The 23,120-nt window shown below is 43.5% G+C and overlaps 1 protein-coding gene across 1 annotated transcript in view; it reads left to right on the top strand.

Moving 5' to 3' along the window:
- EML6 (EMAP like 6) overlaps window positions 1–23,120 on the top strand; it is a 744,128-nt gene that overhangs the window by 654,728 nt on the left and 66,280 nt on the right. The window contains 2 exon segments of the mRNA XM_030195849.1: window positions 6,478–6,635; window positions 15,651–15,765. Coding sequence (XP_030051709.1) covers window positions 6,478–6,635; window positions 15,651–15,765 — 273 coding nt within the window.

The raw sequence follows: 23,120 nt of genomic DNA on the forward strand, positions 1-23,120 counted from the left end.
TTCTCTGTGTTCGTGCGCAGCTTTCTTCTGACTCCGTGCAGTGCTCTGCTGAAAATCGCTATAGTAATTAAACTCTTAACTCCAAGTAGCACAAATAACCAGAAAAGAGTAACTGAACAAAAGATCCTATTACAAATCTAAAATAGGACCAGAATACAAAGATCTGAAGAAATTACTCCATCTAGTAAGTACGTTGCTAGATACCTCTCAAATCACAGCAAATAAGTCAGACATTCCTCCTGCAGATGAAATGGCCAACTACTTCAGGGAAAAAATAGTAAATTTACGTAACACACTTCCTAAACACAACACTGATTTTGATAGCTTCATCATTGGTATGAATCCAACCAACAAAGAATATCCAACTGACCGCTACTGGTCTAAATTTAAACAGATCACTGTTGAAGTTGTTACCAAAGCCATTAGGAAATTCTCCAAAAAACATTGTAAATTAGATGCTTGTCCCAGCTACCTACTTAAATCTGCACCCAAGTGCTTCATTGAAGACCTTACATCTTACCTAAACTACATGCTCCAACAAGGCCTCTTCCCGGAGGATCATGGCAATATCTTACTCACTCCAGTACCTAAAGACATAAAGAAAAAAAACGAACGACCTAACCAATTACCGTCCTGTGGCATCCATTCCACTAGTTGTTAAATTGATGGAGAGTATGGTGTGCAAACAACTAATGGATTACATAGATAAGTTCTCATTACTGCATGAATCACAGTCAGGATTTCGCCCCTCACACAGTACGGAAACTGTATTAGTCACTCTTCTAGCAAAATTCAAACATGAAATTGCAATAGGCAAAAGTGTTTTCCTCCTCCAATTAGACATGTCGAGCGCCTTCGATATGATAAATCACAGTATACTCTTACGTTTACTGGATCACCTCGGGATTGGAGGTAACATATTTAAGTGGATCAAGGGTTTCTTAACCACAAGAACATACCAAGTTAAATCAAATGCAAATATTTCATCACTGTGGAATGCACATTGTGGAGTACCCCAAGGTTCCCCCGTTATCACCAGTTCTCTTCAATATAATGATGTCCCCATTGGCAAACTTTTTATCCAGACAAAGCTTCCAATCGTTCATATATGCTGATGATGTCACAATTTATATCCCCTTCAGACATGATCTCTCGGATATCTCCAATGACATTGCTTGGTGCTTGAACATTATGGATTCTGGGCTAACTCATTTCAACTGAAGTTAAACACCGAAAAAACACATTGTCTTATCCTCTTATCCCCATACAATAATTACAAGCCTACAACCCTAAACACTCCTACTTATTCTCTCCCTATTTTTGATAGCCTGAAAATCTTAGGAGTTATTATTCATAGCCACCTTACACTAGAGAGCCAAGTCAACGCCTGTATAAAGAAAATGTTTTATTCTATGTGGAAACTTAAAAGTATAAGACCTTACTTTCCAAGGGATATATTCCGTAACTGGACACAATCAATAGTATTGAGCCACACAGATTATTGCAATGGAATATATGCGGGTTGTAAAGCACAGCTTATGAAAAAACTCCAGACAGCCCAAAACACAGCTGCCAGACTGATGTTTAACAAAAGAAGATTTGATAGCACAAAACCTCTTCGATTGAAACTACACTGGCTCCCTATCAAGGACTGCATTACTTTCAAAATTTGCTCTCTGGTCCACAAGATAATCTACAGTGATGCCCCTGGATATATGATTGATTTAATAGATCTTCCAGCCAGAAACAGAATCAGTTCATCACGTACATATCTGAACTTTCACTATCCAAGCTGCATTGGACTCAGATACAAATCAACTTATGCCTCCAATTTTTCTTACTTAAGTACGCAAATGTGGAATGCATTACCGAAGAGAGTGAAAACGACGCACGACCATCAAATCTTCAAACGAACTTTAAAGACCTATCTGTTTTGCAAGGCCTATACTATTGAATCTACTTAAATGCCTCAACTCTATACATATTTTATTTCTTATTTCCTTGTCCCTTATTGTTTCCCTTTACACCTACTTTACCCGACCCTTTTTCTAATTTGTATTTGTTTAAAACCTACCGTACTTGGCGTCCGCCACTACAGTATTTTGTAAGCCACATTGAGCATGCTAATATTTGGGAAAATGCGGGATACAAATGTTACAAATAAATAAATAAGTTCTCCTTTCAGAGAAGTCCAGTCCAGTTGGAACCCATAGAGCCCAGATCACCAGTATAGAGCTATAAGATCCATCATTGTTTGATCACACTCCATCAGTGCAACAAAACACTTCCTAGAGGCAGCATCCTTTCCTTCCAAAGGATTCCAAATATGCTCTTCAGTGGCTTTTCGCCTAGAGGACTCAATCCTCAGCCTTTAGTCTGACTGACATTTAGTGATTCCAAATATTCTTTTGCTGGATTCACATCCTCAAAACAATCTGTCATAGTCGCCATGTTGTGCTCGCAATTTGGTGGGATATAACAAATAGAATTTAATCTTCCTCTAAAATAAGACTGCACAGATAGGAGGACTCACCCTCCAAGCTGATACCACATGCGCTGAGTAATCCTGGAAAGAAAGGATTCATTTCCCTTCATATATTAGCAATTTTCCAGCTCAAATAGCCCTTAGTACCGCTTTCTTGTGCCCATATTTCAGGATTTCTAGAATGACTGCCCACAGTTTAGCTCCATTTTGTCATTGTGGATCCACTCTGTTGCTTCGTTCCACGTGCAGTGGGCCCAGATATGTGCTAAGTTGCAGTGATTGTACCAGCCAAGTCTTTAAAAATCCCACTAACTCACCCTCTGCCAGAGATTCTGATAAAAATTCTTCAGAGTAGGGATAGACCAATGGATTTGAATGAAGGGACTAGAGGTATACAAATGGTCTTTATTAAAAATAAAAATCACATATTCAATGTTTGATACAATCCAACAAATAGTATCCACCAGAAGATACCACAATAAAGCTAAAGAACCCAACACAGATCATGTTTTGGCACGAGTGCCTGCTTCAGGGGACAAAACACCTAAACCTGACAGAAATAAATACAGCAATACAATAAAAATACATTATATGCAGAGGAATCAATAAAATAGACATGTTAATGAAAGGCAATCAAACAGCACCATATATTAAACATGAACATATGTACCTAAAACGTCACATCAACGTAATGATTATGTAACTAACAGACATGAATGTTCATAAAAAGGAAACTAGGCATCTAAACTAACAATAGGAATTAGATGAATGTATTTTTTAAAATAGATTTTTTTTTGTTACATTTGTAACCCGCACTTTCCCACTCATGGCAGGCTCAATGCGGCTTACATGGGGCAATGGAGGGTTAAGTGACTTGCCCAGAGTCACAAGGAGCTGCCTGTGCCTGAAGTGGGAATTGAACTCAATTCCTCAGGACCAAAGTCCACCACCCTAACCACTAGGCCACTCCTCCACTCCAATGCGATAGTTCAAATAATATGTATAATATTATATGCAGGTGAATTAATAAATGTAGACAGGTTAATAAAAAAGGCAACCAAACAATACCACGTACTACACATCAGAACCATATACTTTGACCATAAAAATATAACTTACAGGTTGCATGTGTGGAAAGGGGATTTCACAAAGACTACACAGTGAAACTGTTTTTGACACGTTCCGAGGCCCCCTTTTATCGTAACAGGTTAAAGGTAGGTCTTTCTTTTTTTTTTTTAGGAAATGACCGTGCAGCAAATGAAGCACTTGCTGTGTAGCTGTTTCAGGTGGAAGCCCTTACCGCCACCCATTGAGGTGGCAGTAAGGGCTCCCGCGCTAATCTGGCGGTAACCGGGCAGCATGCTGCAGTGCTCGATTACCACTGGGTACACACCGGGACTATAAAAATAAACCTACATTAGGCTTACCACCGCTTTGTAAAAGGGGCCCCAATTGCATAAAATGAATGAATAAGCTAAGTATAAAAAAGGGGCTTAACTTTCTAAATGACTGCATAATAAAATGCATATGCCTAAGACAAGTAAGAAACTGTACATATAAAATATGTGAACCAATGATAATATGTATGTAAGAAATAAACATAGTAAATGACGGCAGATAAAGACCTGGACGGTCCAGCCAGTCTGCAACATATCCAGAAGTATATCAGAAGAAAAGAGGAGGGTCCTCACTAATTGCAAATATACCTGATAGTTATAACGTAGTAGTTGATAGTCAGAAAGCAGAACCTGAGTGGTAATAATCCACAAAACAATGGCAATAGTGGACCAGGTAATAAAACGTCTACAAGAAGAAGAAACTCTGTGCTAGGAGGATCACCAATATATCCAAAATAGACTAAGGAGGAGTGAAAAATGAAGACTTAAAAAAAAGCATAAAGGCAAAAAAATGAAAATGAGCCTAAAAACAAGGTCGGGCAAAGACTGCCAATCAAATAGCCAACAATGTTGGCATAGTGGAAATACATGAATGCTAACTTCTGACAGCAGCCACAAGCGTTGTCTTGACGTAAAATTACACAGATCTGAAAATTCAATAATTTAAAGGCAAGCAGATGCTCCGAAGCCAATAAAAAAGACTGCACAATGGCCATAGTAAAGTAATGGCTATTGCCAATATGTTGACAAAAAGAAACATTGTTACTCCACTGTCACCATTGTGACTTCAAGATCACAGACCCATTGCTGCTGGTGGTTTAATATCTAGTTTTGGCTCTCTCCTAAGTGTTCTGCAGTTTCTTTCTAATATGGCCTCTACTGCCACTGTGACCTCAGCTGTTATTTCCGCCATCCTGGCCAAGCATACTGACAGGCTCGGTGGTCCCAAAGCATTTGCCATCTTGCCCTCTTGAGATTTTGACTTCTCCTTGTCCCTCCAGGATGGTTTTGCGGCCATAATCAAGCGCCCACCCTTCACAGTACACAGTAAGTGTTCTGCTCTCCAGTGACAGCTTTTAATTCCTTAGAAGCTCCTTTGTAGCAAGATTAGGAGCCTGATTTAGAGGATGAGTCTGGGAGCTCCACGGATCAGCATCTGATCCCATGCATAGTACCACATGATCTCTCCTCTATATGTTTAAAGAAAAGTGTAAACTTGTGAATATTAAATATCATAATGGAAAAATCAACCAAACATCAGCATTTGTCTGTCTATATTTTCGGTTGGGTAACATGATATACATATTGATGTAGCAAAAATAACAACATAAGCATCTTGTCTAGCTCAGGGGCCCTTTTACTAAGCTGCATAGGTGCCTACGTGTGCCCAATACATGTCAATTTTGAGTTACTGCCTTGTAGTAATTTTATTTTTGACATGCATCTGCTACATGCTCCGGAAAATATTTTTATTTTCTGGTGCACGGGCTTACAGTAATCAGCATTTTACACACGTAGACCATTACTGCTCAGTTACCACATGAAACCTTACTGCTAGGTCAATGGCTGGCGGTAAGGTCTCAGTCCCAAAATGGACGTGCGGCAATTTTCATTTTGCCGCAGGTCCAATTTTGGCAAAAAATTTTAAAAGACATTTTTTACAGGTGCGTTGAAAAATGATCCTATGCGTGCCCAAAACATGCATCTACACTACCACAGGCCATTTTTCAGTGCGCCTTTGTAAAAGGGCCCCTCAATATTTATTTGCATAAGTTAATCACAAGTCTGGAACTTACTATGCAGAATTAAATTCTTACATTTATTTATTAGTATTTTGCTCATATCTTTTTCAGTAGTAGCTCAAGGTGAGTTACAGTCAGGTATACTGGGTATTTCTCTGTCCCTGGAGGGGCTCACAATCTAATTTTGTACCTGAAGCAATGGAGGGTTAAGTGACTTGCCCAAGATCACAAGGATTTGAACTGGCCACCTCTGGATATCAAGACCGGTGCGCTAACCACTAGGCCACTCTTCCACTCCATTGTAAGGAAAGGCCAAACTATGTTTCTTTAGGAGCTTATCACTCTAATAAAGAACTTTGGTTTTATACTATCTTATAATTTATCTTTAATACTTTTCTTTCTGAAGAAATATCTTTCATCCTTATGAAACTACAATCCCGGTACATTATTTCTTTGTTAAATATAGCTGGTTTATATGAAACAAGAAGTTGTATGCAGAACTATTTTCCAGAGCACACACAAATCTGTATTTATATGTGAATTCCCCAAAAACAAATCCTTATCAGGGTGCTTTTGGGTACTCAGACCTGTCCAGAAATTTATAATGGATAGGAAATAAAATATAGAGGTTATTAGGGTAAACATGCACACAAGCATTCTGAGCTCATAAGGAAAAAGTAAGGAAACATGGTAATTATGATGGTTACCAGCAGTATTTAAAATGCATTATTTCAAAGAGAGCTATGTGCTATGGATAGCATTCTGTAAATAATGGTATGGAGAAAGAGTTTATATTATAAGCTATTTTTATTACAACTTCTTATCATATTTTTGCATTTGTTTTGACTTTCAGAATAATCTCACTTTCACTGGTGCCATAAATGGAGATGTATATGTGTGGAAAGATCATTTTCTTGTTAGACTGGTGGCAAAGGCTCATACAGGACCAGTCTTTACAATGTACACAACTCTTCGAGATGGACTTATTGTAACTGGCGGAAAGGAAAGACCGTAAGACTAACCCTACTTTTCTTTTTTTTTTTTAATATAATCAGTTACAGGTTGATTTTCCAAAGCTTTACCTAGCTAAAACTGAATTTTGATAACTCTTACCCAATCAAAATTCCTCCCCTTTACCCAACTAAATTTGTGCAGGTAAAATCACTAACTATATAAATTTAACTGAGTTTGAAAGGGGTAAATATCAGATTCTATCAATGAGGTTCTGAAGTGTGCATGGGAGGGGGGGATCAGAGAGGATGCAGATAAGAGGAAGAGCACCGCTGTGTCAGACCAATCTATTTATTTTCAGCTGGCCCTGATATGTATTATGTGCCAGGACAGGTAGTGAGGTTACTCCCATTCTATCTGCACCTGCATGTACTTCAGTGCCATGTGGTGTGAAAAGCAGTTGCCCTGTGCAGAATATGCAGGGCATATGCTGACTATCACCCCTGCATTTTCTGCAAAAGCTTTGCAGTTTACACATGTTAATTTTAACGCTAACCATGTGATAACTGCAAAACCTACCATACTTTAGTAGAAGACCCCCCTATCCTCCATATTTTAGTAGAAGACCCCCCTATCCTCCATATTCTATATATGGCGCCTAAAGTTGCTCATGTAAATTTGGCAGTGCGTCCAAATTGTGCACGAAACTTAATTGGGTAACAAGCCAATAATCGGCTACGAGCAAGCAATTATTGGCACTAATTAGAATTTATGCATGCAGCTTTCTAATCGTATTCCGGGTTAGAAGCAGGAGGTAGCGTGTTTGAATCGCTACCGCTGCTGTTGAGAGTGAGATAGAGGGAGGAGGTAGATCGTGGCGGCGGTAGGCAGCGTCTGGGAAGCGCTGCCGTCAGAGAGAGGGCGGCCAGGTGGAATGGGAGGGAAGGATGCATGGGGGTGAAGGAGAATCGCTGGACACATGGATGGGAGCGGGAGGGGAGAGAGGAGAGTCACGGGATGGATGGATGGAGGTGGGGGTCAGGGGAGAGAGGAGAATTGCTGGGGATGGATGGATGGAGGTGGGGGGCAGGGGAGAGAGGAGAATTGCTGGGGATGGATGGATGGAGGTGGGGGGTAGGGGAGAGAGGAGAATTGCTGGGGATGATGGATTGATGGAGGTGGGGGCAAGGGAGAGAGGAGAATTTCTGGGGATGGATGGAGGTGGGGGTCAGGGGAGAGAGGAGAATTGCTGGGGATGGATGAATGGATGGAGGTGGGGGCAGGGGAGAGAGGAGAATTGCTGGGGATGGATGGAGGTGGGGGGCAGGGGAGAGAGGAGAATTGCTGGGAATGGATGGATGGAGGGAACAGGGGCAAGAACAGAATTGCTGGGGATGGATGGATGGAGGGAACAGGGGCAAGAACAGAATTGCTGGGGATGGATGGATAGGGGCAGGGGAGAGAAGAGAATTGCTGGGTATGGATGGATGGAGGAGAGAGGAGAGAGGAAGGTTGCTGGACATGGGTGGATGGAGGGAAGGGCAGGAGCAGAGGAGGGTTGCTGTACATGGATGGATGGAGGGAAGGGCAGGAGAGAGGAGGCTGCTGGATACGGATGGAGGAGAGGGAAGGGAGAGAGAAGAAATGCTGGACATGGATGGAGGGGAAGGAAGAGTGAGGAAGGAGATGAGATGAGGGAAAAGGAAGAGAGGAGAAAATTGCACATGGATGAAGAAAATAGGCAGAAGCTGGATCCACTGGACAGTCAAGTCTGCGGAGGACCCAGAGCAAGAAATGAAGAAGAAAGGCAGAAAGTAAAGAAATAAATGGAAAGAAAGCCCTGGAAATGGAGTAAAGAGGACAGATAGCAGCAGAATCAGATACTGAGCCAGTATGATCAGAAAAACAAAGTCACCAGACAGCAAAGGTAGAAAAAAATCATTTTATTTTCATTATAATGATTGGAACATGTCCACTTTGAGAATCAGGTGCTCAACATTAAAAGTTTATATTTATTTACTTATTTATGGCATTTTATCCCACATTAAACATGAATTAGATTGGAACCTGGGTTCATTTAATGTTTTTTTTCCTGGAGAGAGTAATGCATTGCCTCCCCCACCCCCCAGGCTCTCTCCCCGGCTATAGCCAGCTCTGCAATTTTGAGGGGAGGTGCACAGGTGGACGGGGGGGGGGGGGGGCACAGAGGTGAACCGGGGAGAGAGCCTGTTGTTAAACATTTACCAGCACACCACTGTCTAGTGCCCACCCATCCAACCTGTTGGCCCACCCAAAAATTGACTTCTGGCTACGCCACTGTGTGCTACATCATCATGCACCTTTTGCCATTCAGTCTCGTATACACATGTTAACATGCCTTATGAATCCTTTATCTCATACATTCCCAACTAAACCCCAGTCCCCCCACCCATCCCCCCTTATGGTGGTGCTGATTCCTGAGAGTGCATCTGTTCATATGGTTGCCATATTCTGTTAAAGGATTCCATTCTACCTTTCTTCAGTGCTGTTAATTTAGACATCTGGTGCAGATAATCCACTTTCTGAAGGATCACCTGCATTCCTGGAAGAGTCTTTTGCTTCCATGCTCTGGCCAAGGCTAGTTTTGCTGCTGTGAAAAATTGTGTTGCCAGTCTGTGGTGTGCAGCCTTTATTACTGATGGTTTGAAGTGAAGCAAGCATTGTTCTATAGTGCATGGATAGTCCCTCTGCAGTACATGGTTTATCTGCATGGTGACTGCTTTCCAGTATTCTTGCACTTTAGGACATTCCCACCAAATATGCATGAATGTCCCTCTTGCTCCACATGCCCTCCAACATTCCACCAACACCCCTGTGAACATGCGCTGAAGCCTGTCCGGTGTATAGTACCACCAGTAAAATATTTTGTACCCATTCTCTATCATTGCTTGCGCCAGGGATGGTTTAAACAGGTACCTAAATCCTCTTGTCCAGGTCTCCCTTGTGTGTGTGCTGTGTAGTACTGTCTCCCATCTATTAATATAATATGCTTTTGGGTCCACTCTTTTCAACAGTGCCAAATATAGACGCGTGATACTTCCTCTCCCTCCCCCCTTTTTCAATGCTTCCTCTAGTGCTGTTTCTGTCATGTCCAGCTCTTCCCACGCTCTTGTTCTGACATAGTGCCGCACACAACTATAGAACACCTGATCTCTGGCAGTTAACCCAAACTCTTCCTGCAGGCTCTCAAAACTAACCATCCCCTCTTTGTCCTTCAACTGCCCCAATGTATATAAACCCAATCGTGTCCAATCCTGATAGACCTTCTCTGTTGCCCCCAACCTAAACCCTGGAGCTCTACTTATAGCAGTCTGCAAAAAATATTCACGTTCCGGGAACCATTTCCTCTTTATTTTATACCAGGTGGTCAGAGGGTGATTCATGCCCCATGGGAGTCTACGTATTTCTGTTAATAATTCCTTCCTGGGAAGCCATAACACATCTCCCAAAGATCGTGTTCCCATCCAGGCTCTTTCCCAGTGCAACCATTTCTTAGTAGCGAAAGGGTTCCAATCTGCCAACACCTGCAACTGGGCTGCTTGATAGTAGAGGAAGAAGTTTGGGACTCCCATACCACCCTGTCTATGTGATTGATACATAGTTGCACGCCTCACCCGAGGTGGCCTCTTCCTCCATATGTATGCGAATATCTTTCTGTGCAGGTGTGTAAAAAAGCTATGGGGTATTGGTATTGGTAATGCCATAAATAGGTATAGCAATTTTGGAAGTAACATCATTTTTACTGCGTATATCCGCCCCATCCATGAGATATTCAACCCTTCCCATCGGTCCAATTCCGCCATTAATTCCAATATCTTTGGTGGGAAGTTACTCCTATATAGCTCCTCCAAGTTCCGCGTTACTTGTACCCCCAAGTATTTGAGGGATTTCGTAGCCCAGGCAAAGGGGACCGCTTGCCTTAGTTGTGGTATATCCTGAGTGGGTATCGTTAGGTTCAGTATCTCTGACTTAGTGTGGTTAACTTTAAATCCTGACAATGCCCCATATCTATCCAGTACCTCCACTAGCTTCCTTATTGATTGCTCTGGTTGGGTTACAGTGAGTAAAATATCATCAGCAAATAACATTAGCTTGTGCTCTCACTTCCCCCTCACTACTCCCCTTATTTCCAAGTTCGCCCTCACTGCACGTGCCAGTGGTTCAATGGACAAGGTGAACAATAAGGGCGAGACTGCGCAGCCCTGCCTGGTTCCCCTATGAAGCTCTATTGTTTTAGTATAAGTCCCATTAATTTTCAGGGTTGCTAGGGGCGTTTGATATAATAATTGCAACCAATGCAGATAGTTTCCCCCTACCCCTACTTCTATCCCTCTGCCTGTCGGCGTACCTCAGGGTTCTGTTCTTGGTCCCCTCCTCTTTTCTATCTACACTTCTTCCCTTGGTTCATTAATCTCATCCCATGGCTTTTCCTACCATCTCTATGCTGATGACTCCCAAATCTACCTTTCTACCCCTGATATCTCACCTTGCATCCAAACCAAAGTTTCAGCGTGCTTATCTGACATTGCTGCCTGGATGTCTCAACGCCACCTGAAATTAAATATGACCAAAACCGAGCTTCTCATTTTCCCCCCCAAACCCACCTCCCTGCTCCCCCCGTTTTCTATTTCTGTTGATGGCTCTCTCATTCTCCCTGTCTCCTCAGCTCGAAACCTTGGGGTCATCTTTGACTCTTCTCTCTCCTTCTCTGCTCATATCCAGCAGACCGCCAAGGACCTGTCGTTTCTTTCTTACAACATCCGTAAAATCCGCCCCTTTCTTTCCGAGCACTCTACCAAAACACTCATCCACACCCTTGTCACCTCTCATTTAGACTACTGCAATCTGCTTCTTGCTGGCCTCCCACTTAGTCACCTCTCCCCTCTCCAGTCGGTTCAAAACTCTGCTGCCCGTCTCATCTTCTGCCAGGGTCGCTTTACTCATACTACCCCTCTCCTCAAGACCCTTCACTGGCTCCCTATCCGTTTTCGCATCCTGTTCAAACTTCTTCTACTAACCTTAAATGTATTCACTCTGCTGCTCCCCAGTATCTCTCCACACTCGTCCTTCCCTACACCCCTTCCCGTGCACGCCGCTCCATGGATAAATCCTTCTTATCTGTTCCCTTCTCCACTACTGCCAACTCCAGACTTCGCGCCTTCTGTCTCGCTGCACCCTACGCCTGGAATAAACTTCCTGAACCCCTACGTCTTGCCCCATCCTTGGCCACCTTTAAATCTAGATTGAAAGCCCACCTCTTTAACATTGCTTTTGACTCGTAACCACTTGTAACCACTCGCCTCCACCTACCCTCCTCTCTTCCTTCCCGTTCACATTAATTGATTTGATTTGCTTACTTTATTTATTTTTTGTCTATTAGATTGTAAGCTCTTTGAGCAGGGACTGTCTTTCTTCTATGTTTGTGCAGCGCTGCGTATGCCTTGTAGCGCTATAGAAATGCTAAATAGTAGTAGTAGTAGTAGTACCCCCACTTTATGTAGTGTGGCAAAGAGAAATTGCCACTCTACGCGATCAAAGGCTTTCTCGGCATCGATCGCTACTAATACTGCCTGCTTTTGTTCATCTTTCACTTGTTGTATCACATGAAGTAGGCATCTGTTGTTATCAAATGCTTGTCTCCCTGTTATGAATCCTGCCTGATCTTCATGGATTAGTTTGGGCATAACCTTTTGCAGCCGTCTCGCTAAGATTTTAGTAAATATTTTATAATCAACATTAAGTAGTGAGATTGGCCTATATGACCCATGCTGTTGTGGGTCCTTTCCTGGTTTTAGTATTAAGGTTATTGCTGCGAGCCGCCAGGAACGCGGGAGCTCCTGATCCTGCTCAAATGAGTTGAAAAGTCTTAATAGCAAAGGTGCCAGTATTGATGCGAACAATTTGTAAAATCTCTTGGGGTATCCATCTGGTCCCAGTGCCTTGGCGTGTGGGAGCGCCAAGATGGCCCACTTGATGTCTGCTAGCGTTATGGGTTCTGACAACATCTCTCTTTCTCCCTGCGTTAAGGTCGGCATATCAATCTCCTCAATATATGCCTCTATCTCCGATCGTGGGGTTGCCTGTTCTGACTCATATAATTGGGAGTAATATTCATGAAATACCTCTGGTATTTGTTCTATGTCCCTTACAGTATGCCCCAACTGATTACTAATGCTACTGATATTATTACGGTGAGTTTGTTTTTTGAGCTTGTTGGCCCACAACCTACTTGCTTTATCCCCAAATTCAAAATATTCTTGCTTAACTTGTTGTAACTGGCTTGCAATATCAGCTAGCTGCAAGTCATTAAGCTGCAATCTACTTTTATGAAGTTGTTCCAATGCTTGTTTATCCATCGAGTTCGATTTATGTGTCTTCTCTATCTTTTTAATGGCATCTCTTAATTTTACCTCTTGCTCTTCCCTTTCTTTACCCAGATGGACCCGCAGCGCTATTAAGTGTCCCCTCATAACCACCTTTAGTCCCTCCCATAAGCTCGCAGGGTGGATTCCCCCCCCCCCCCCCCCCCCCCCCCCACATCATTAAACTCCAGATACTCTCTTAGGTGTTTCTCTATCATTGGGATGTTTTTGGGCTCTTTCAGTAACGCCTCATCCAATCGCCAATATCGTGTGCCCCCTAGCTTCCTTTCTATCCCCACTTCCAATACCACCGGAGCATGATCTGACCAAGTTCGTGGCTCTATATTAACCCCTTGCAGGGAAGCCTCTATTGTCCCATCCCCCAGCCATAGGTCTATTCTTGAGTATGAGTTGTGCACAGATGAGTAATAAGTATAGTTTTTCTCTTGCGGATGAGTGACCCTCCAGAGATCTATTAGCCCCCATCTTGCCATAAATTTTCCCATCTCTAATCTGTCCTTATTGGCGTAAGCCACCTGTCCGCTCGAATTATCCAATGCTGGATTAACTGTGAGATTAAAATCTCCTCCCAGTATCAGATTATCCTGCATATGTCTCTGGAGTAGGTGTTCTATTTCCCCAATAAAGCCTCCTTGTCCCTCATTAGGAGTATATATCGTTAGAAAAATATAAGTCTTGCCATATAAAGCGGCTATTACCAAAAGATACCACCCTCCCTTGTCAGTTACGCTTTTAATTATTGCCATGGGTGAGCATCTGAGAAGCCAATCAGCACCCCTTTCTTTTTTTGAGGGAGTGCATTCGTGGAATGCATAATATATTGGTGATTTCTGAAAGGTTCGATTTGAAAGGTATGTATATTGTGACATCATCCGCATACAGAAAAGGGTTAAGGCCTTGATTGAAAAGAGACTTGTCTAAGGGGGTCAACATTAGGTTGAAAAGGATGGGTGAGAGAAGTGATCCCTGAGGTACTCTGCAGTCAGTTTCCCAGGGTAGAGAGATGTTGGAGTTTGACTTTATTTGATATGATCTTGTGGTTAGGAACCCCTTGATCCATTTGAGTATATTCCCTCCGATTCCTATCCTGTTGAGTATACTTAGTAGCATATTGTAGTCTACCATATTGAATGCGCTAGACATGTCGAATTGAAGTAGGAGAATGTTTTTACCTAGTGCAATTTCTTGCTTGAATTTGGCAAGAAGAGATACCAGTACAGTTTCTGTACTATGGAGGGTCTGAAACCGGATTGTGATTCATGAAGTATTGAGAATTTGTCAATATACTCCATGAGTTGTTTGGCTACGATACTTTCCATCAATTTGGTTGTCAGTGGGATGGATGCCACAGGACAATAGTTTGTGATATCATTTGATTTCTTCTTGGTGTCTTTTGGTAATGGTGTAAGTAAAATGTTGCTTTTGTCCTTGGGGAATAAGCCTTGTTGGAACATGTAGTTTAGATGGGATGTAAGATCTGCAATGAATCAGTCAGGTGGTGATTTCATTAAATAGTTGGGACATGCGTCGAGTTGACAATGAGCAGATGAGAGTTTTCTGGTTACCTGTGCAACTATTTCGTCTGTAGTCTGGGTGAAGTTTGACCAAGACCGATCTGCTGGGTATTCACCAGAGTGTGGGTCTAGTTCATCAAAGAAGGCTTCAAGGTTAATGTTTTCATGAGACATGGTTTTGCGTATGCTGGAAATTTTTTTTTTAATATTTGGCAAGTTCTTCTGCTGGTGGAATGCCGGTATTTGATATGGTAACTGGTATGGTGTCTAGTAGTTTGTCCAGTAGTTTGTATAATTTCTTTATGTCCTTGAAGTCAATTCCAACTTGTGCTTTATAGTAATTCCGTTTGGATTTTTAATCTCACTTTTGTGTTTTCTTTGTGTTTAGTGTTTGGGCATTTCTATTTTTTCTCCACGCTCTTTCAAGTCGTCTACATATTGTTTTTAGTATTTTCAAATCGTCGTTGAACCAAGATGTTTTATTGGGTCTGTATGAGGTTTTTGCTCGTATAGGTCTATTTCATTTAAAATGGAAATGCATCTCTTTTCCCATATACTATGCCATAACGTATACTGTTATTTGAATATTTTTTCTGCTGTGTCTATTATTTGTATCCAAATTATTGATGTACAGTATACCACCATTGAATTTCTTCAAAAAGGCGATAAATGAATCTCAATTAATTAAGCTGTGGAATCTGTTGCTGGAGGATGTGGTCAAGGTGACCAACAAAGCAGGATTCAAAAGAGGATTGGATCAGGTTCCTGGAGGAAATGTCAATTAAAAATGTATTAGCTGAGTAGACTTGGGAGAATCATTATCCATGCCTGAAAATGAACTATGGGAAATAGGCCTACTTTTTGGGAGCTGCAGAGCCCAGACTGGTCCACTATCAGAGACAGGAATGTGAGCTTGATGGACCTTGGTCTGACTCAGCATGACTTGTCTTATGTTCTTAATGAGGACCAATCTTTAAGTAGTAAATCATCCTTTACATAAAGAAAAGGTTCTTTTTAAGCACTGATATCAGCACCTTATGCTTCAGTATAAAATGCACATTTTTGAAACATAGCACAACCTTGAACTTGTGATACATTGCAACCAAAGGGCTCAATAACAGTAATGTATTTTGTTTTAGAACCAAAGAAGGAGGGGCTGTAAAACTGTGGGACCAGGAAATGAAACGGTGTCGAGCATTTCAGCTTGAAAGTGGACAGCTTGTAGACTGTGTGCGCTCAGTCTGTAGAGGAAAGGTAAGAAGGAAATAGCCATTGAACTGGTACCATGGGTAATAAAATGCAGTTATGGAAGTAAAAGGATTCTGTACTTTTGAGAGAAATTTTAATTGCGCACATTGGGGCCCTTTTACTAAGCCGTGTAAGCGTCTATGTGTGCCCAATGCACGCCAAAATAGAGTTACTGCACGGTTACCGCATGGCTCTTGCGGTAATTTCATTTTTGGCACACATCCAATTCGCGCAACCAAAAAATAATTTTTATTTTTGGACACATGCAAAGTGGCATTTGATGCAAGTAGGTCATTACCACCCGGTTACCATGTGAGACTTTACCACTAGGCCAATGGCTGGCGGTAAGGTCGCAAACCTAAAATGGATGCACGGCAATTTTGATTTTGTCGCACATCCATTTTCGGCAAACATTTTTTAAAAGGTCTTTTTTACAGGCGCACTGAAAAATGGATTGACGTGCACCCAAAACCCATGCCTATACTACCACAAGCCATTTTTCAGTGCACCTTAGTAAAAGGACCCCATACACTTTAGATGAATAACTATCAAAATAACACAGTAGCAAGCTTATAAATCCAAGATAAGCTAATAGTCATACTTAGATTGTCATAGCTGCTCACTGTAGTTCTTGGGTGTTACTAGAAAGCATGGGCAACGTTTGACTGTTTCATTTGGGGGGGCAAAGGATGGGGTGGGGCATATTAGTATATTCATTTGCATATATCATACATATTCATTATGGTTATTCTCAAAAAAAGTCAGCCCTTTCTTCCTTCCTTCCTTCTTTCCTCCTTACCCAGCACTCCCTCTTCCTCTTCAGTAGTATTTCCCCACCCCCTTTCCTATGCCATGCCAGTGTTGACCTTAGAAATGCATAGGCTGTATATGTAGATTCTTCAAGAGGTAGTGTGTCATGATTTAGGCTCTAAAACCCTTTGTGATGTTTTGGTGCCACCTCAGGCCAACACGCAATCTCTCCACTGCAAAACACTATACACAAACTTGTGCAAAAACACACTCATAACCTTACCAAACCATAACAGCACTAATTCCAAGGTCAGGACAAGCTACAACCTTATGTGTGGAAAGGCAGCACTGTAATTACGCCAGGCTCTAAAACACTAATAACACTACCTAGTGGAAAAAAAACAAAAAAAAAGGGCTGCAAATGCTACACGCTAGCAGAATACTGCACCTTGATCACACATAAAAAACACATGACACAACAGATATGACACAAGGAACTAGAAATCAAAAAATATGAAGGCAAAATACTGAACTGGAAACTTACCTCAAGAAGTCAGACTTGGCATGCAGCAATACTACTTACATCAAATATCACAGATGCACATTTCCAAAAGTTGACATATTCCAATTAATAAATTCTGAATAAAATACTTTTTTCTACCTTTGTTGTCTGAGCATTTAGTTTTTCTATTCGCTTTGGTCCCAGTGTCTTCTGCTTTATGCAGTGTCTTCTTTACATTTGATATTTTTTTCTCTCACCATGTCCACCATCCTTCTGTGTCCTTATGCGTCGTGTCTACCATCTGTAGCCCTGTCCCTGTCCTTCCTCCAGTTTCGGCATCTGCCCTCAAAGTGTTCCAGCCCTTAAATTCAGTAGTTTTCCCTCCATCCATATCCAGCATTTCTCCTCACTCCCTTCCCCTCCATCCATGTGCATCTACTTCCTCTGTCTTCCCTCCCCTCTATCCATGTCCATCATTTCTCCTCTCTCCCTTTCCCTCCATCTGTGTGCATCTCCTTCCTTTGTCTTTCCTTCCCTCCATCCTTGCCCAACTTTTATCCTCTATTCCCTGCCCTCCACTCCATCCATGTCCAGCATTTCTCCTCTCTTCCCTCCTCTCCATCCATGTGCATTTCCTTCCTGTCTTCCCTCCCCTCCATCCATCCATGTCCAGCAAATTTCCTCTCTCCCCTGCCCCCTCCATCCATCCATGTCCAGCAATTCTCCTCTCTCCCTTGCCCTCCCCTCCATGCGCAGTGATTTCTCTTTTCCCTGCCCTCCCCTCTCCCATCCATGTCCAGCGATTCTCCTCTGCCCCTCCCCTCCCATCCATGTCCAGCGATTTTTCCTCTTTCCTGCCCTCCCATCCCATCCATGGCCAGCAATTGTCTCCTGCCCTCCCCTCCTATCCATGTCCAACGATTCTCCTTTGCTCCCTATCCTCCCCTCCCATCCATGTCCAGTGACTTGCCTCAGCCCCCCCTTTTCAGTTCCTGAGTTCGAGTTCCGACCAGGCCCCACCTGCCCGCCCTCAGCTCCCCGACAGCCCTCCTCTCCGTTCCTGCCGCCCTTCGTTTTAACCTTTTAAGTCTCAGCGATGGCAGTGAAGGATACTGCACAGGAGGCTCACCTCCCGCCTTTCCCTTCCTACTCAGTGTCCCGCTCTCGCGGAAACAGGAAATACATCATCAGAGGAAGGCGGGAGACTGAGAGGGAAGGGAAAGGCGGGAAGCGAGCCTGCTGTGCAGTTTCTTTCACTGCCATCGCTGTGACTTAAAATAAAAGGTTTAAACACAGGGCGGCAGGAATGCCCCCCTCATCCCCCCAAACTACGCCCATGCTAGAAAGCTATTGTAAAGGATAACAATTTCTCAGTGATTTAAATTCATTTCACAGGGCTGGATTAATGTAATGTATCATTTGTAGTGTGACAACTCCCAACAAGGGCGCAAAACAGATCAACGTTCTCATCGACACCAAGGGACCCTGATGTCAGGCCAAGAAGTACTGACATTGGTCCCCTTCGGTGCTGGGAGCTCAGGAACATCAGCATCGCCGGCACTTGAGAAGCATTGATTCTGAGAGGACTGTTCTCCTTCTGTTATTCTAGTGCCATCACCTCAACCCCCATGCAGCCGGGACCTTGCTACTGATATGGCACCAACAACTCAGCAGGTTGCCTCCACACTGACACTGGCCCCAGCCTTACTGATGTCTGTCCTCGATGGCCGGTTCTGGGTCATGCTGAAGGAGGAGTTAGCAAGTTTGTTACAACTCCAAAGTGGTCAGGTATCGAGGGAGCTTGCTCCAGCCGCAGCACTCGGCCACTCCGACTTCGAGGTCCAGCTGTGTCTGTGCCTCTGCTTGCACAGCACCACTCGACATCGGGAGAGGAAGCTCTCTCGAAGACTAGATGTGAGCAGGCACTTCGATGCCAAGCCCTAAGGCCTGGATGACCTTTCAGTCAGCCGAGACAGATGCAGCCTCAGAAGTTATGCTATATGAGAATTGTAGCCCGCCAAATCTCCATTACTGAATTCGAGGCGGGATAACATAAAGAAGTGCTGATGCAAATCACCAGGATGTTACAAGAAATGTTTATAAAAAAAACAAAAAAACAACTAATACTAGTAAAAACACAACTAATTATTGTTAGGAAACAAATGTTGTTAAGGCCTTTCTAAAAACAAATAAATTTGATGGAGAATGCATGTCTGAGAGTAAATGATACCACAAATGAACTGCAGAAAATAAAAAAAAATCTGGAAAATAAAGCTTTAAAACAAATTCCTTTAACTGATGGAAAAACCAGCATTAGAGTTACATATCCTTGATAGTACTGAGCTTTGTAACAGCTTAAACTTGTACACAAGATCAACGGAACAAAAGCCATGAAGACATTTAAATACAAGACATGACACCTTAAATTTAATTGTAATCAGAACTGGTAACCAGTGTAGCCTGGCAAGCAATAGAGAGACTCTATCATACTTAGAGCATCGAAGTATCAATCTAGCCACTGAGTTCTGTATCATCTGCAATCTAGAAATTTGTTTAACAGTATGTCCAACATACAAAGAACAGGAAATGTGCAAGATAGCCATATAGCTGGAAGGCTCCACGACAAGCTCCTGGATCCCTCGCTGGTTTGGAAGACCCTGGCCGCGACTGACTAACCAGACCAAGGGATCCTGATGGGAGAAGAGCCAGCAAGAAGCCAGACTGGATCGGGAGATCAATTGGCAGATCAACAAGAATTGGGAGATCAGTCAGCAGATCAACAGGAAAAAAAGGAAGGTCAGTTCCACCGGCAAACCTCCTCAAGCACTCTGCGGAAAGGGGGAGACCCGATATCAGAACAGCACCGAGCGACACCAACGGACCCCTAGGACACAGGAGGCACAGCTGATACATAAACTATTTTCAGCCGTGGGAGCACCCAGAGCTGGCAGCGGGAGATCCCTGGAGTTCTATCCCAGAGTCTGGCACCATGAGGTGGAGTGCAAACCTCCTTGAGCAAGCCGCAGGAAGGGGAGTCCCTGTACTGAAAAATCACAAAACAGCGCCCACGGACCCCTGAGACATGGGATACAGAAGCGCCCTGTGCCTGCAGCGAGAGATCTGCAAGGGAGTTCCCCTCCCTGGTGATTGTTATATTCTAGTCTTTTTACCACCACTCCAAAATTATTATGTACCAGCCACTCACAATTTGGAGTGATAAAAGACTAAGGCCACGTGTGAGAAAAGCAAAATTTTATTACTTACCAAAGTATAGATATAATAAATAGTTTCTCATGGGAGGACAGCACTGCTACAAATAGGTGTTATCTGTAACCGTCTCTCCAAAGATATGCTTTAGTTCAGTTGCTTATATACCTTTATTTTAAACAACGCTTCCCATAGGTTTAGTAAGTTATCTTCCTCAGAGATCATTCTGTTTTCTTTCAACACCATCTGTTTCCCCTCAGTTGCTAAACCACATTTTTTTGTCTATTGATAATTGCTCCATTCTCATGCCTGCTTGCACACAGGACTGTCTTATCAGATCATGAGTTTCTGGTTCACATGCTTTTCAGTTTTTGCCCTTTGGCCCTGTTCAATGGTGCATGACCTGTGCTCATTATTTACATGATCAGCACCACCGAGGCGGAGAGCCGACATCAGGCCCACAGGAGACTGACTGCTCTAATCGCACACTCAGCTGTGCCTCAGAGGGAGGCTCTCTTTTAGTGCCCAACACTCAGCTCAGGAATGAATGGCGAGTGAACCAGAGTGAGTGCTGTGGGTCAGTATCGGGGCAGGATGGCCCAGAGGGGTGAGAAAACCAGAGGGAGCACTACCATCACTGGGGATGGCCTAAAGGGTTGAGAATATCGAAGGAAGCACTGCCATCGCTGGGGAGTGGAAGGGTGAGAAATCCAACCCCCACATGCATTTGAAGACCTGCCACTTTGCAGTAACACTTTAGGAAACTGACCTGCAATGAGGATGCTAAGACTGAGCTGAGTGACCCACCCAAGCATCAACTGAGTCATGGAGGAAGTAATGTGCATGCTACACACTGATTCATAGTTGGTAGTCATCCAGGATCCCCAGGGTAAGGGGGAGGGGAGGGGGGAATTTTGGATTTTTCTTTTGGATGGCAAGAGTCATAAGAATCTAAGGAGTCCTTTTACTAAGGTGCACTGAAAAATGTCCTGTGGTAGTGTAGGTGCAGGTTTTGGGTGTGCTCAGAATCATTTTTCAGCGCATCCATTTGGGTCTGAGACCTTACCACCAGCCAATCTCAGTTCAGGCCCACCCAATCAGGAGGATCTTCTAGGTGCTAGATAGGCAGGCTACAGTTGCTTGTCAGTTCTGCTGCGCAGCTACATAAATTTAGGCAGCTGGCACTGGCAGCAAAAACAGCACCTCTCCTACCTGTGCCTTGCTTCAATTTAAATCCGGGTCAGAATGGTATACGTCGGCAGGGAACAGGCTGTTTCAGCCAATCCCGGGGCCTTTCTTCAACCCTCCGGGGTGGGACAAGCTGAAGGAAGGCCCCTGGGATTGGCTGAAGTAGCCTGTTCCCTGACGATGTATTCCAGCAGCACTGCTTTTAAAAAAACTGATCGTGCAGCGGCCGAGTGTGTGGTGTGCTCACTTGCGCGCCTTCTCAACTTGCCGGTAGTGCCAGTGGTGGTCTCTGTGCCGGTGTGCCCCCCTGATCGCAGCTTTTTCACGTGGCTTGGTCCTCTTGGCTGTGCTGCAGGGCGGAGACAGATGCCAGATGGAAGGTGTCTCTGGTGGCGGGTCCCCTCCCGATCTGCTCTTATTGTCAGAGAGAGCAGATCATCAGGAGAGAGTGACCTGCAGCGCCACCAGAGAAGACGGAACCGGAGGAGCCATAGAAAGTGTGAGTCTGGGATGGGGAATGGAGGGTGGAGGGAGCCAGAGCAGATCGGATTGGATGAGCTGCTGCAACCACATTGTGCTTAATTGTTGGTAGCATTTTTATTTAATTTTATTTATATTTTAAGACATACCAGGCAGCTGCTGCAGCATACCGATGTACTAGAGAAAGTATAACGTTTTATAGGTAGAGTAGTAATTTGTTATAAATCGTAATTAGTGTGTCATTTGGAGGGAGGGGCTGGTTACAGGGACACCCTAGCATGTGTTATATACTTGCAGAGATTTTTTTTCTCCTGCTAAAAGGTCCACTAAAACAGATATCATATTATGAGAATCAGGTGCTTAACATTCAGAGTTTCTATCTATTTACTTATTTTTGGGATTTTATCCCACATTAAACATGAATTAGATTGGAACCAGGGAGCATTTAAAATCTTTCTTTTTTTTTTTTCTGGAGAGAGTAATGCATTGCCCCCTCCCAGGCTCTCTCTCTGGGTTTAGCCAGCCTTGCAATTTGAGGGGGGGGGGGGCGCAGAGGTAGACTGGGGCCTCTATGCCCCCCCCAACAAAAATAATTGCAGGCTATACCCGGGGAGAGAGCCTGTTAAAACATTTACCAGCACACCACTGCCTTGGTGTGCGAAAGTTATATAAAAGCCCAGCCCTAATTATGTGCGCTATACTGGTGGCAACAGAAGTGTGAAGAGGTCGTGTGCTGGTGGATCCAGCAGAAAGGCAAGGGCAACAGAGTAATTAGGGAGGATTTTGAATGAGTTTATACCGATCAACCCCACACTCAACGAAGGAAAGAAATACTAGGTAGGATCGCCTTGCAAAATGAGTATGGGCTGTTGATATTCTCAGGTCGCCTGCCTTGCATTCCACCCCCCCCCCCCCCCCCCCCCCCCCCCCCCGTGCTCCTCAGTGAAGGGCCCACCTTCACCCAGAAACCCACCAACAATAAATTTTAATAAAGGTGAGTTTCTGGGTGGGGGTGGGCTCTACAGTGCCCAGGTTAAAATAAAAAAACAAGTTTTGTATTTAATGTAGGCAGGTTTCTGGGTGGGGGTGGACTCTACAGTGCAAAGGACATTAAAAAACCCAAAATGTTTTATATTTAGTGCTGGTGTGCTTCAGGGTGGGGGAGGGTGAGAATGGAAAGAGCAGGGGATGAGTAGAAGTAGGGCAGGGCTGAGGCTATAGGGAGGGGTGAGAG

The sequence above is a fragment of the Microcaecilia unicolor genome, chromosome 3, assembly GCF_901765095.1.
Source record: "Microcaecilia unicolor chromosome 3, aMicUni1.1, whole genome shotgun sequence".
NCBI classification, from domain to species: domain Eukaryota; kingdom Metazoa; phylum Chordata; class Amphibia; order Gymnophiona; family Siphonopidae; genus Microcaecilia; species Microcaecilia unicolor.